Below are 16,121 nucleotides of genomic sequence, written 5' to 3'. Positions count from 1 at the left end.
ACCTGAGCTCTTTTAAAACTCCAACCCCACACCTTTAAGTTGTTGATGCCAAAATATTACATCTTTATATATTGTGTGGCCTGAAACACAAACAAATTAATTATTTTAAATACATTAGTTTCTTAAAGTAAGAGAAGACAAAATGTAGAATCACCAACCAAAGTTACAATAATACTACTTGTATACTAAGAATTTTTAAAATATTTTATTTGTTTAAATGATGATGAAGACAAACAATAGCATTCCACACCACTGTTTCCAAATACTAGCACTTACAATTGTCCATGTATTTACCTTTATTGAGATCTTTATTTTTTCATATGGCTTTGAGTTACTGTCTAGAGACATTTCATTTCACCCTGCAGAACTTCCTTGAGCATTTCTTCCAAAGCAGGTTTAAAGATAATGAACTCCCTCAGTTTTTGCTTACTGGGAAATGTATTAATTTCTCCCTCACTTCTGAAAGACAGTTTTGTACGATAAAAGATACTTGGTTGACATTTTTTTTCTTTTAGCACTTTAAATATATTGGCCCATTTCCTTCCAGTCTCCAAAGTTTCATATCAGAAATCTGTTGTTTATACTATTGAGGATCCCTGTACGTATGTGTTAATCACTTCTTTCTTATTGATTTCAAGATTCACTCTGTTTTTCAAGATTTGATTATGATGTGTCTCCATTGTGGGTCTGTTTCAGCTCAAATTCTTGGAGTTTGCTGAAACTCTTGGAAATTTACTTCATGTTTTTCATCAAATTTGAGGAGTTTTCTGCCATTATTTCTTCAAATATTCTTTCTTCTCTTCCATCTCTCTCTCTTCCCCTTTGGTACTCACACATGAGTGCATATTGTTGGGCTTCATAGTGTCCTTTATGTCCCTTCAATTTTGCTTACTTCTCTTCAATCTCTTTCTGTTCCTTAGACTCAATATTTTCTATTGTCTTATCTTCATATTTGCCAATAATTTCTTCTTAAATGTCTCTGAATTCTTCTATTTTACTTAAGTTATTATATTTTTCAGCCCTACAATTCTTTTTCTGGTTTTCTATCTCTTTATTATCTCCATTTTGTTCAAATATTGTTTTCTTGACTTTCTCCATATCTCCTTTTAGTTTTTAAGCATCCCAAAACAGTTGTTTTAAAGTCTTTGTCTAGTAGATCTTTCATCAGGTCTCTTTCAAAAAGCATCTGTTTATTTTTTTTCCACTGAAAGAGCCATAATTTTCTGTTTCTTTTTAGGGCTTGTGGCTTTCTGTTGAACACTGGACACTTGAATCTAGTAATATGGTAACTCTGGAAATCAGAGTCTCCTCCTTCCTCAGGATTTGCTATTTTTGTTTTCACTTGTTATTTTTGTTTTCAATTGTTGTGGGCTGTGTCTGTGCCAAGGATCATCCTCAGGTATAAACATAAGGACTTCTCAGGGTTATTCTGAACTTGTGTCTTTTTCTGTTCATGCACAGTAACTTCCTAATTTTGTTTGTATAGGCAGTTGCTTTTGAATTGCATAGGCTTTAATTGCTGGCTCTCAAAAAGGTGAAAAGAAAAAAATTAAGGGATTCAGCCCTTTAAGTCCCCTTGAAATCACTTCAGCTGGAGCGGAAGGAGATTGTAACAGTGGAGGTAGGTGCAATAACAATGGCTGCCCACCTCTTTGTCTGCACTTCTGTGATCAGAAGCAGTAGATTCCTGATATACAAAGGACAGAGTGCTTTTTTTTCTATCCTGGTGCAAATAAGCTGCTTGCAAGATACTTCTGGAGTATATGCTCAGTTGTCTGCCCTGGAGCTTGAGGTGAGGGATGAGTAGCTGCCACTGTGCTGGGAACTAAAACTTACTAACTTCAATTTATCATCCAAGCCTTCCCCTGAAAGTTGCAAGCCTTCACAGATTCTGGTATTACAAAATAATTACATCAGACAGACTGTACTGGTGCAATTGTTGTCTAGGTGGGGAGAGAGATTTCTAGTGCCTTTCATGGCTTAATGGCTAATTGCTTTTTAGTGTAGAATAATATTTATCTATCTAGATGTAGCGCAGTTTATTTATTAACCAGTATACTGAAGGACATACTTGTTGCTTCCATGTTTTAGCAATTATGCTTAAAGCTGCTATAAACATCCATGTGCAGGTTTTTGGGTGGACACAGCTTTTTTGCTGGACCATATAATAAGAATATGTTTAGCTTTGTAAGGACCCATCAAACTGTCTTCCATAAGGTCTGTGTCATTTTGTATTCCCATTAGAAATGAGAGTTTCTGTTGCTCCACATCCTTGCCAGCATCTGGTGTTTGGATATTAGCCATTCTAATAGATATGAGGTGGTATCTCATTGATTTAATTTGCAATTCCCAAAGACAAATGATGTTGAACATCTTTTCACATGCTCACTGGTCATGTATATATATGCTTTGGTGAGGTATCTGTTCAGCTCTTTTGCCCACTTTAAAACCAGGCTGTTCCATCTTCTAATTACTGAGTTATATGAATTATTTGTATATTTTGGATAACAGATCTTTAGCAGATGTGTCTTTTGCAAATATTTTCTTCCATTCTGTGCCTTGCCTTCTTATTCTGTTGATATTGTTAAAATTGAAGATTTTCATTTTAATAAAGTCCAACTTATCAATTATTTATTTCATAGAACATACCTTTTGTATCTAAAAAGTGCTAGCAAAACCCACAGTCATCCAGGTTTTCTTTTATGTTACCTTCTACGAGTTTCATAGTTTTGCATTTTATATGTAGTCCTATGTTGCATTTTGGGTTATTTTTTATAAAATATATAAGGCCTGTGTCTAGATTCTTTTTTTCAACATTGTATATCCAGTTATTCCAGCCTCATTTGTTGAAAAGACTATCTTAGTTTCACTGTATTGCCTTTGTTTCTTTATCAAATATCAGTTGAGTATATATATGTGGGTCTATTTCTAAGCTCTCTATTCTGTTCCATTGATCTATTTGTCTATCCTTTTGCAGATACCACAGCTATCTTTTTGATTGGAGCTATATAATAATTCTTTAAGTTGGGTAGTGTTAGTTCCCAACTTTTTTCTCCTTCAATCCGTTCCTGCATGTTGTCTACTTTTACCATTAAAGCTATTAGCAAATTAATTGCAGTTTTTTTTTAATTCCTTGTCTGATAATACCAACATTTCTGTTGTATCTGACTCTGGTTCTGATGCTTTGTCTGTCTATTCAAACTGTATTTTTTTGCCTTTTTGTTTATCATGTAAATTTTTGTGAGGTGTACATGATGAACTTCATAAAAGAAAATGCTGTAAACAGGCCTTTAGTAATGTAGTGGTAAGATGTGGGGGTAGAGTGAGCATTATAAAGTCCTATGATTAGGCCTCAGTCACGTGCCCATGACCAGTGCTTCTTAGTCCCCCCATCCCTGCTTAGGTGGGACACAATGGCTGAGGAAGGGCTGGTGTTGGGTATTTTCCTTCTCCCAGGTAGGTAAGGATCTTATGAAATTCTAGAGTGTTACACTCCGGACAAATAGGTTCTCTGGAGGTTAGGTCTTAAGAACAGAATGCCATGATCCTAAAATTCATACAGAACCAAACAAGAGCACAAATAGCCTATGCAATCCAAAGCCAAAGGAATAAGGCTGGAGGCAATGCATTACTTGACTTTAAATTATATTACAAGACTATGGTAACCAAAATAGCATGGCACTGGCATAAAAAATAGACATATAGATCAATGGAAGAGAATAGAGATCCCAGAAATAAAGCCACATACCTACAGTGAATTGATTTTCAACAAGGCCAACAAGAACACAGAGTGAGGAAACAACACCCTTTTCAATAAACAGTGCTGGAAAAATTAGACATCCACAATCAGGAGAATAAAACTAAACCCATATCTATCACCATATAAAAAAAAAATTCAAGATGTATTAAAGACTTAAATGCAAGATCAGAAACTATAAAAATACTAGAAGAAAACCTAGGGGAAACTCTTATGGACATTCATCTAGGCAAGGAATGTATACTATGACCTCAAAAGCACAGACAACAAAAACAAAAATAGACAAATGGGACTTAATTAAACTAAAGAGCTCCTGCACAACAGAAGAAATAATCAACAGAGAGAACACATAACCTGCAGAAAAGGGGAAATATCTGCAAACTATTCATCCAACAAGGGACTAATATCCAGAATATACAAAGAAACCAAATAACTCGACAACAACAAAAATACAAATAATCCCATTAAAAACTGGGCAAAGGACATGAGTAGACATTTTTCTGAAGAAGACATACAAATGGCCAAGAGGTATATGAAAAAATGTTCAACATCACTGATCATAAGAGAAATGCAAATTAAAACCACAATAAGATATAATCTTCCACCAGTCAGAGTGCCTATTACTAAAAAGATAGAAATAATAGATGTTGGTGAGGATGTGGGGAAAAGAGAATTCATACACTGTTGGTGCAAATGTAAATTAATACACCTTCTATGAGAAACAGCGTGGAAATTTCACAAATAAATAAAATTAGAGCTATTATATGATCCAGTAATCCTACTACTGTGTATCTACCCAAAGGAAAATAAATCATTATAGCAAAAAGATACCTGCACTCATATGTCTATTGCAGCACTATCTGCAATAGCAAAGCTATAGAATCAACTTAAGTGTCTATCAACAGATGACTGGATAACAAAAATGTAGTATATATACACAGTGGAATACTATTCAGCCATCAAAAATCATGTATTTTGCAGCAACATGGATGGAGCTGGAGGTCATTATCCTAAGGGAAACAAGCCATGCACAAAGAGTCACATATCACATGCTCTCATTCATAAGTGGGTAGTAAAAAAAAGTGTACACATGGACGCGAAAGTGGAATGTTAGACAAGGGTGACTCCAAAGTGTGAAGGAGTGAGAGGGGTGGATGATGAGAAATTACTGAATGGTACAATGTACATTATTCAGGTGATGGATACCCTAAAAGCCCTGATTTGATCACTATGCAATCTATGCATGTAACAAAATTGTACTTGTACTCCATAATTTTATATGAATTATTTTAAAAGTTGGTTAAAAATAAAGAACAGAATGCTCTAGTGTAATTTAAGTGGTTTCTTTTCCCCTCCCGCTGCTGGAAGCAAGAGGATATTCTTCTCTAATATTCACTGAGAGTACCAGTTTAGAGCTCCTGGAAGTAAAATGTTCAAAAGCTGCCCCACCACTCCCACTACTGGGTTCCTGTGAAGTTTTTAACTCTCAGACTTGACCATATTGTGCTTCCATCAATTTATCAGTTATAGTTCAGATTTTCTTACTCTGGCAGCGAAGCCCAGGTTGGTTTCTGCTAATTGATTTCTGCTCTGGTAAGTTGTGATTCTCTGCAACCGCATTTCTACCTCAATCATTTTGAGGGCAGTGATTTGCCTTGTGCCCTTACTTCTCAGGTGGATCTAGGAAGAGTTGTTGATTTTTCAAAGTGTTCAATTTTTTACTGGTTAAAATGGAGTAGCAACTTCTAAGCTGCTTTCATCCTGAACTAGAAACCAGCAGTTTCTCTGCTTATTTATTAAAAACAAAAAGAAAGTTCTAAATTTGTGCCAACACATTTTGACTTTAACTAAGAGTATATCTTGATTTATTATTTTTTAGTTTCCAAAATTAGATAATACAAGCATTTCTATGTTGACATAAAATTTGGTGTACCTTTGATCTTAAATAGCTTTTACAGGTCTTACAATCCAACAACTTAAATCCTGTTGAAATTCAGAGTCGAATAACTTGCTAAACCAGATATTAAAATAATAAATAGGACAAACAGAATAGATATTTCAAAACAAAATAGATATTTCAAAACAATAGATATTTTAAAAAATCTATGATTCTAAATAAAAGATAAAAAGCATATCATACATTATTGAATATATAAATATCATTGCATTTAAAGTCTGAATTATGTATTCAAGCAAAGTCTAATACGTGAATTTCTAGATTTCTTTTCAAAAGGACTAAAAAAGATATGCAATAATTATGCAGTCTTAATTAAATTATATCTACAATTGCCAAGGAGATGAAACAAAATGTCCAGAGCCTTTTGTTATCTTTGTAGTCAGCATCAATTGTTACTCAATCATGATTCTGCATTACTAAAAACAGAAAATGGTCCACTGAAAGTCCATTTCAAAATATAAATTTATATTTTAAATATAAATTCTACAAAATATGTCACATTTAAAGGTAAATAAACATATTTAGACAGGTAATATATTGCAGATAAATCTTTTACAAAGTCTTTATTATCCTTACTTTAGAATGTTTCATTAATATATGAACCACTCAAGAATTTTCATGTCTATTTCAAAGATTTGTTGCTTCAGAATATACAATCTTTTTGGCCCAGAAACAACACACACACTTTGCCAATGAAGTACTAAACACTGTAGCTCACTGAATAATGCAGATTTATAATGGATTTAGGAAGAAACTCTGAGCATTGTGTCACCCCACATAGAACTGACAACATCAGTCGCCTGGCAACTATAGCCTTTGCAATGATGTATTTTTTTGTTGTTGTTTAACTCAAATTGTATTTTTGGATTAAATCTCATACCATATGAAACACACATACACAAAAAATAATCATATTAAATTTATTCTTAGGTTCAATAGGGAATACATGGTGAAGATGCTTTTCGCAAAGTGAATAAAGAAAGCGATAAGGATATATCTACATTAGTTTGGCACAGGTAATAAAACTCGCTTTTAAATATGTAAGATTATTATGATATAAAATAATCATAACAAAAATTATAAAACTAAAGTTCATATATATGTGTTTGTATAAACATAGTCACATGCCATAAATACTAATTATGTAATTATGTCAAAATACAAACGTCAACTTAGTGCTCTAAAAATCAAATTCGCACTTGTATGTGACTTTCTAAACATTACATTTCTAATTTACAATTTTTAACTCAAAAACACAACTTACCTCTTCTTGTGAACATTCTAAAAAACAGCTTTAAAAATCTGCTATGCTGAATGCTTATTATATGTAATATATATGCATATACAAATAACAAATAACAAATATATATGCATATACAAATAACAAATGAAAAATAATACACTGAATTTTTTTTCAAATTCTATGTTTCCCCCATTCACAATACAGACCAGGCACAGGTCCTGGGCTGAAGCATATATGGGGTAGGTTTATTCTACCTTCTCTTTCTATACACTCAGTGTAAGAACACAGCCTGTGGTAAGCACCAGGAGGGCATAAGCTGGATTTCTGAAAGAAATTAAGGTCAATATTCATGTGTCAATTTTTTTCAATCAGAATAGGAGCTTTCATTTCCATCTACATACGTATGAGAGCTGGTCAATACTTAAGCCAGAAGGAGCTCAAACTCACAATAAGATAGTAATTTTAGGGTCAATCTATTTCTATACTTTAACAGCAGCTGCACTTTTAATACGTTTCAAAACCAGGCATTCATTTATAAAGGCCCATAGTAGCATAAAGGGCAAGAAGGGAAAGATTTTGAATTCTCATAATCTCCATGAGCTGCTCCAAAGTCATTTTAAGGAAACACGTTTCATTAAAAAGCATTTTTCTTAAAATCAGTTCCCATTCCTGCATACAATACAAACAAGGATACCGGCAGTGTGTGTGTGTGTGTGTGTGTGTGTGTGTGTGTGTTGTGTGTGTGTGTAAGTGGGACTTGGAGTATTACTATTAAACTCATAAGCTAAAATAGTTCCATCATTTATACCTGAAATCGAAATTCAGGATGGCAAACTGCTCATTAACTCTCAACTCCTTTTCTGAAGAATGCTTTAGGATTTACAGTATGAGGATTATTCTCCAGAGTTAGATATTTACTGGCTCCAGAAATGTTTACCAGATGTTTTCACAGCTTACAAAACAAGTATCTGGAAAAAAAGTACAAAAGGCTTCAAATGGTTGAGGATTTATAACTAAAAAGAAGTAATACTGAGAAAATATCTGTAATTAATGTGCTTAGGATGGAAATCTCAAGAAAAAGAAAGTACTGTATATCTTTGGCAGCCTATGCTCTTGAACAACAGTGGTGAAAAATCTAGTAAAATAGCATATACTCTGGCTTTTTTGTCTCACTAATTAATAAAATAAAAATACACAAATTGTCTTCATTTAAATAATCAAGAAATTTAAAAAGTGAAAATAATCAAAGAGAAATCATATATTATTCTAGAATAAATCCATGTGACAAGGTACCTTTTAAATAGCATTTTTTCTATTATTGTTATAACAGGTCAGAATACTGTTTTCAAAATACTATGTAAATGTTTTCACACTAACAATGCAGTTTATTTTCAAATGTAATTAACTACCTAAAAATTTAACACATGCAACATGGCACTCTTCTTCAGAATTGTTTTATTTTCCTTTTAAAATATTTGTATAATAAATAGTATCAGCATACATTTATCTTCTGTTTCATTAAATGATTTTCTTTATGGGAAAGACTTGCTTGAAATTACTGCTATTTTCATATATTAATCTCAATATATAAAATGTTATTTTATATTTAAAGCCTAAGATAATTTGAAAACATTACAAACTCATCTGAAATTAGGATAGAAAAAAACGCCCTTTCTTCAATATATAGTTACACTTATTATATTCTTACTTCTGCTTTAAAACTAGCAAATAAGTGTCTTATTCACGCTCAGAATTTTGCAAGGCAAAAATGTCCACAATATAAATCACGCAGAAATAGAACTATATGAGAAGAAAAGCAGAAAAAAAAAATGGCAGGAAATCGTAATTACAAATAAATGTATCTTACTCTTTGCAGTCCTTCATACCAATCATCTTGCTCAAACCAATTTGAAATGTAAGTCATCCAAGCCATAGAATGTTTCCACTTTAATCAAGGCAATTGGAAACTCGGCATCAGAATAGACAGCACCTAAAGTAACAACAATGTGTTTCAACCAAACAAGATTTACCAAAATCTCCCTTGTGAAATGATGTTCAGTACAAAAGGCTAGAACTGCACAAATATTTCAGCTGAAACAATTTTAATTATTTACAAGTAAATAAGAAAATAAGAAAAAAATCAATAATAATGTTGTTGGATAGTACCAGAGAATGCTATTATCAAATATTTTATTAACCTTTCTGTTTACGTTCTTAAAAAACAATCTTAGATTTAACTTTTATAAGAAATAGCTCAATGATTTATAAAAGTTACCAAGTTAAAAATAAGGAATCCATAAAAATCACAAAATGGGCAGCAGAAAATGAGTTATATTTTCAACCTCAGGAACTGAAGCTTTCTAAGTTAAAAGGTATACAATGATAAAGCCAATCCTATATTTCTGTTTGCTTCCAGCCCCATACTTGAGAGTTAAATCATTTCACATTTAAGTTAATTGCTAACCATGTAACCACATCAAAAAGTTTAAAGACACCATTTAATACAGTGCTGATATGTTCAAGAGTCAAAATCACATGAATGTAATTTAATTTTAGTTTTACTCATTTTTAGAAGGAAATATTTACTAGCCATGATAAGTAAGATATTTCTTCCTACACTGGAAAATATTTGGACTTCAAAATATCCTCTATAATGTTTAGATGCTTAACTCAACATACAACAGGTTCTAAGTGATCTTTTCTTCATCAGAGACAAAATAATGGAAGGAAGGACAAAGGGATGAAGGATGGACAGTAGGAAGAGAGGAAAGAAGGAAGGAAGGGAAGAGAAAAAGAGAAAATGAGTAAAATAATGAAAAGAGAATTAAGCAACAAAGGAAAAGAAGGAAGGAGGGAAGGAAGGAGGGGAGGGGAGGGAGGAAAGAGAGAATTACAGTCTTTGTAATTTGAGTGTTTCATTCTTCAATATCCAAAGAGTAAGATAGATTTTGCTCTGGCATAGGAAGATACACTTGTATGAAATATAATTATCACAGCAGCTACTCGAGAACAGCTTTATCTCTAATGTGATTCCTTACTCTTCAGAAGTATTTTCAATAATAGATCTGAGTGAAGCCTCAAGTCAAAATGCTTGGGAATAGGTTCTTGCTTCTGCAATAAGCTCCAGGACTGGCAAAATCTCTTGCTTAATTTGTTTACATTTTGTGACTTCCTTGAATCTGTTACCTTGGCTATTCTGCCCTGCCCTTTTAGTTTCCACAAAGCCCACTGTTTCTGCCTATCTGCTCAGGTTTTTAACCGCCTGCCTTATCCTATCCTCTGTATTTGTCCTCTCCTCATTGTTGTCTCTTGCTTATCATATTTTGAGTTGCAATTATTTATCTAAGTCCTGCCATCAGCTTTTTTTACCCTAGCTTGAACTTTTATCTAATACGGGCCCAACAACTTTACCGACCTTGTCTCTGCTTCAGTGATTCCAGTGTGTCTCCCATAACACAACCTACAGGCCATACCAAGCTCCTAAACTCCATTTCCAGCTACCTGCTGAATCTAGATCTCTCAGCCCTTTACTTGATAATCTAAATATTAACATATTTAAAACCTAATGTATCTCTTTCAAGTAAGGTTTTCCTTTCTGCTACCCCAAATATTCTTTCTCTTACATTCTCCATTTCAATGACTATCATTATATTCTAGATAGTAACCTGAGATGAAAATATCAAATCATCTTTGATTATTCCATCAACCTCATCTCCCCCTACTACTACATTTGATCACCAAGTCTTATCAAATCACTTTGAAAAAGTCTATTCAGAAGGGCCTTATCTTCATTACTAATGCCACTACTTTTAATGAAACTCTTCATTGTGCCCTGTACAAACTAAAAAATGCACTGTACTGTTCTGTACTGCCCTGTACTGTTCTCTTCTTTCAATATAATTCCCAAATACATGTTGTCTTTCTATGCTTTCAAGGCTTTTTGCCTGGAAGCTTTTAAATGTTTTGCCCAGGCTGCCCCTTTCACCTTTTCCTGTGAGTAGTGAGCTCTTGCAAATTTTTCAAGACTCAAATTAAGTATCTCTTTCTTTTGAAGACTTTCTCAAATCCTCCAAATCTCTTGTCTGTGCTCCTTCATATCTATATTTGTAGGTATTAGATAGTGATTATTTGTATACATATAAATTTTGAGTTCCCCAAAAGACCAAGCCTTAATCATCTTTGTATAGAAGATGCAAAATGTGTGTTGAGTGAATTGACACATGCAATGCTATAAAAGTTGGTCACCTAGTGATATTTCACGTGAACTGAAGGCATACATTACTGAAACTTGGAAAAGATCTAGGGAAATGTATCTAAGTAAAATGGGATTACTATCCGATTCCTTGTAGGGAAGCAGCTAAACAAAATCACTTAAGAAATTGTTTTTGGTGTTTTTTTAAGAGTAACATAAAACTTGAATCAGTAAAAGTACTTTGTAATCATGCCATCACCAAGTGTGTCTTTATTATACTATTATAAATCCAGTGTAAATAAAATACCTTATTCATAGAGCATATAATAGTTCTTATTTCTTATGTCCTGATACTTTTCCATGAGCACCACTTATTATATTTGCAAGGAATAAGAAAAGCAAGATATTTCACATTGTATAATCTCAGATAAAATGTTACCTTGCATAAAACATATATTTTTTGTTATACTCCAGGTATTTTGATTATATGAGAGTAGGTGGGATCTAGTTCATTTAGTATAAGAATGGTAAATGGGTTTTAACTCTCACCCCTCCCTGGGGTGCAGAGTTGAAACCTTTAGCTGACCTCAGATGGGAAGCATGTCATGATCACTCAGCAGTAACTGAGATAAGAAGAAACTTTTGAGGAAATTTATTACACATCTTCGCATCCCTGTATCTATGTCCATGAGTCTAATTGATATTTCATTAAAATCACACATTTAACTTATTTTAGTCAGAAAATTCTTACTGCCTATTAAAATTAGTGATAGAAACAAATGACAAAAATAAAATATTAAATATCACTAATTAAAATAAAATAGAAAATGAAGTAAAGTAGTTTTCATTGTCAGAAAACTTATTGCAGGCATTGAATAGTCAAGCACACAAGTAGTCTGTGATTTCTCCATTTTTTTCACAGATGACTTTTGGCTATTCTGGGTCTTTTGTGGTTCCATATAAATTTCAGGATTATTATTTCCATTTCTGTGAAAAACGTCATTGGTATTTTGATGGGGATTGCACTGAATGTGTAGATTGTTTTGGGTAGTAGAGACATTTTAATAATATTGATTCTTCCAATCCTTGAACACGGAAGATCTTTCCATTTTGTGTCCTCTTCAGTTTCATCAATGTTTTACAGTTTTCATTATAGACTCTTTCACTTCTTTGGTTAAGTTTATTCCCAAGTATTTTATTTTATTTCTAGCTGTTATAAATGGGACTACATTTTTCTTTTTAGACACAGTTTCACTCTGTTACCCAGGCTGGAGTGCAGAGGCACAATCTGGGGTCAGTGCAACCTCCACCTCCCGGGTTCAAGCAATTCTCATGCCTCAACCTCCCAAGTAGCTGGGATCACAGGCATGTGCCACTACACTCGGCTAATTTTTGTATTTTTAGTAGAGATGGCATTTCACCATGTTAGCCAGGCTGGTCTTGAACTCTTGACCTCTAGTGATCCACCCACCTTGGCCTCCCAAAGTGCTGGGATTACAGGCATGAGCCACCACATCCAGCCTTGATTTCCTTTTCAGATTGTTCACTGTTGGCATATAGAAATGCTGCTTATATTTGTATGTTGATTTTGGATTCTGCAACTTTACTGAATTTATCAGTTCTATTTTTTTTTTGGTGGAGTCTTTAGGTTTTTGTAAATATAAGATCATATCCTCTGCAAACAAGGATAATTTGATTACTTTTGTTCCAACTTGGATGCCCTTTATCCCTTTCTCCTGTCTGATTGCTATAGCAGGATTTCCAAAACTATGTTGAATAACAATGGTAAAAATGAGCATCCTTGTCTTGTTCCAGATATTGAGGAAAGGCTTTCAGTTTTTTCCCATTCAGTATGTATATGGCTTTTATTGTGTCATGTTATGTTCCTTCTACACCCAGTTTTTTTAAGGTTTTTATCATGAAGGAGCGCTGAATTTTCCAAATGCTTTTTCGGCATCAATTGAAACGATCATATGGTTTTTGTACTTCATCCTGTTGACATGATGCATAATTTGATTTGCATATGTTGAACCATCCTTGCATCCCCAGGATAAATCCCACTTGGTCTTGATGAATGGTCTTTTTTAAATATGCTGTTGAATTCAGTCTCCTAGTATTTTGTTGAATATTTTTGCATCAATATTCATTAGAAATATTGGCCTTTTTCTTTTTTTGTTGTGTCTTTGTCTAGTTTTGTATTAGGGTAATTCTGGCCTCACACAATGGGTTTGGAAGTGTTCTTTCCTCCTCTATTTTATAGAATAATTTGAGTAAATTTGGTATTGAGTTTTCTTTAAATGTTTGGTAAAATTCAGCAGTAAGGCCATTGTGTTCTGAATTTTTCCTTGATGGGAGACTTTTTATTATCATTTTGATATCATTACTTGCTATTGGTCTATTCAGGTTTTGGATTTCTTCATGGTTCAATCTTTGTAGGTTGTATGTCCATTTCTTCTAGGTTTTCTAATTTATTGACCTATAATTGCTAATAGTATTTTTAATGAACCTTTGAATTTCTGTAGTATCAGTTGTAATAACTCTTTTTTCATCTCTGAATTTATTTAGGTCTTTTTTTATTGTTAGTCTGGCTTACGGTTTGTTGATTTTATTTATCTTTTCTGAAAACCAACTTATCACTTCATTGATCTTTTGTATTTGTTTCAATTTCTTTTATTTCTGCTCTGATTCGTATTACTTCTACTAATTCTGAGTTTGGTTTGCTCTTGCTTTTATAGTTCTTTAAGATGCATCATTAGTTTGTTTACTTCAAGTTTTTCTACTTTTTTGATGTAGGCATTTATTGCTGTAAATGTTTCTCTTAATACTTTTCATATATCCCATAGGTTTTGGTATGTTGTGTTTTCATTTTCATTTGTCTCAAAAATTTTTCAATTTCTTTAATTTATCCATTAACCCACTGGTCATTCAGGAGCATATTGTTTGATATTCATGTGTTTATAGAGTTTCCAAAGTTTTTCTTGTTACTAATTTCTAGTTTTATTCCATTGTGACCAGAAAAGATATTTCATATGATTTCAACTTTTTTGAATTTTTTAAGACATTCTGTGGCCTAACATATGGTCCACCCTTACAAATGATGCATGTGTTGGGGAGAAAAATGTATATTCTGCAGCTGTTGGATAAAATCTCTACTAGGTTGCTGGGCATAGGCCCCCAAATCTGGCCAAAAACTGGCCCCAAATCTGGCCATAAACAAAATCTCTGCAGCACTGTGACATGCTCGTGATGGTCATGATGCCCAGGCTGGAAGGCTGTCGGTTTACCGGAATGAAGGCGAGGAACACCTGGCCCAACCAAGGCGGAAAACCGCTTAAGGCGTTCTTAAACCACAGACAACAGCGTGCACCATCTGTGCCTTATGGACACGCTCCTGCTGCAAATAACTAGCCAGAGCCCATCCCTTTATTTCAGCCCACCCTTTTGTTTCCCATAAGGAATACCTTTAGTTTATCTATAGTCTATAGAAACAATGCTTATCACTGGCTTGCTGTCAATAAATATGTGGGTAAATCTCTGTTCAAGGCTCTGAGTTCTGAAGGCTGTGAGACTCCTGATTTTCCACTTCACACTCTATATTTCTGTGTGTGTGTCTTTAATTCCTCTAGCACCGCTGGGTTAGGGCCTCCCTGACCGAGCTGGTCTCGGCATTGGGTGATAATGATGTCCTTTCAGTGAGGACCATATGGGCCTATATCTTAATAATAAGGAAGAAATGGAAAGAGACCATTTCTCACAAAGCCTGAGGCTCAACTTAAGTAAATTCATTTAATGACTAAAATAATGTGACCTGCCTGTCTTCACCTGTTTGTCTTGCTACAAGGCTGGGTAATTTATAAAGAAAAGAGGTTTATTTGGCTCATGGTTCTACAGGCTGTACAGGAAGCATGACACCAGAATTTGCATCTGGTTAGGGCCTCAGATTACTTCCACTGATTGCAGAGGGGAAAAGGAGTTGGTGTGTGCAGAGATGATATGGAAAGAGAGAGGGAGCAAGAAAAGGGGAAGGAGATGCCAGGCTTTTTTTTTTTTTTTTTTTTTTTTTTTTTTTTTTTTTTTTTTTTAACAACCAGCTCTAATAGAAACTAATAGAGCAAGAACTTGCTCATTATTGCAAGGATGACACCAAACAATTCATGAGGGATCTACCTCCATGACCCAAACACCTCATTATACCCTAACTACAACATTGGGGATCAAATTTCAACATGGATTTTCAGGGATAAACATCCAATCTATAGCACTGCCCTACTCTAATACCCCCCATAAGCAAAAGTAGATTCTCTCTGGAGGAAGATAACATTAAATTATCAGCATTTAATAAAATAATGACCAGGCAGGCAAAAATACAGAAATTCCAAGTTATGCTTGTTTCCACTTACATATAAATGGAACACCTTCATTTCCAGGAACAATGGAGAAGGAGTAAAAGCAAACCTCACTTGTTTCGGAGGAGGGATAGAAAACCCTCTTTTCCGACCCTAGGAACCAGGGAAAAATCACCAGTTCTACGAAAAGAGAAGAAGCAAAAGCTCTCATACCCAAGGGAGCAGGCTGCGAAAAATCTTAGTCCCCAGTTCTGTCCAAAAACAAGGCATAGATCTGCCACTGTTGGAGGAAATGCAAAAAAAGCTCTCTTACTCAACACTCACATATACAACACTCAACACTCATACATACAAAGCAGAGACTGGCTGCCACAGAAAGAGGTTTAGGGGTACAGGAGAGACTCACAAATGTTCGCTAAGAACCAGACTCTCATAACCTGGGGATCAAAATTGTCGTATAATACTACATTAGGGTACTATAAAAGAATTAGAATGAACTATTACAATCAAAAGTCAAACATAAAAGGATACATATTGCATGATTCCATTTATAGTAAGTTAAAATAAGCAAAATTAATTCTATGTTATTAGAAGTTGTGAAAGAGTTTTGGGGGGGGAACAGAAAT

General features: G+C 34.0%; 1 protein-coding gene and 1 non-coding gene across 9 annotated transcripts in view; both read right to left on the bottom strand.

Annotated features, from left to right (window-relative positions):
* Positions 1–16,121, bottom strand: part of WDR17 (WD repeat domain 17) — a 119,556-nt gene that overhangs the window by 80,166 nt on the left and 23,269 nt on the right. For 3 of the 8 annotated variants that reach the window (XM_005556334.4, XM_065545697.2, XM_074040780.1), the window contains exon 2: positions 8,825–8,947. The exons of 3 other annotated variants lie outside the window; for them this stretch is intronic. In XM_005556334.4, coding sequence (XP_005556391.2) covers positions 8,825–8,890 — 66 coding nt within the window. In that variant the 5' untranslated portion in view covers positions 8,891–8,947. Of the gene's footprint in view, positions 1–7,765; positions 7,926–8,824; positions 8,948–16,121 lie in introns of all 8 variants that reach the window. 2 more of the 8 variants (XM_065545698.2, XM_074040781.1) reach the window with 1 other exon arrangement.
* LOC123573794 (small nucleolar RNA SNORA51) lies at positions 7,136–7,268 on the bottom strand. Its single transcript, XR_006698526.1, has one exon. It is a non-coding gene; the product is annotated as a small nucleolar RNA SNORA51 (small nucleolar RNA).

The sequence above is a fragment of the Macaca fascicularis genome, chromosome 5 (assembly GCF_037993035.2).
Source record: "Macaca fascicularis isolate 582-1 chromosome 5, T2T-MFA8v1.1".
Classification (NCBI taxonomy): domain Eukaryota; kingdom Metazoa; phylum Chordata; class Mammalia; order Primates; family Cercopithecidae; genus Macaca; species Macaca fascicularis.
This window is presented reverse-complemented; position numbering and strand designations above follow the sequence as displayed.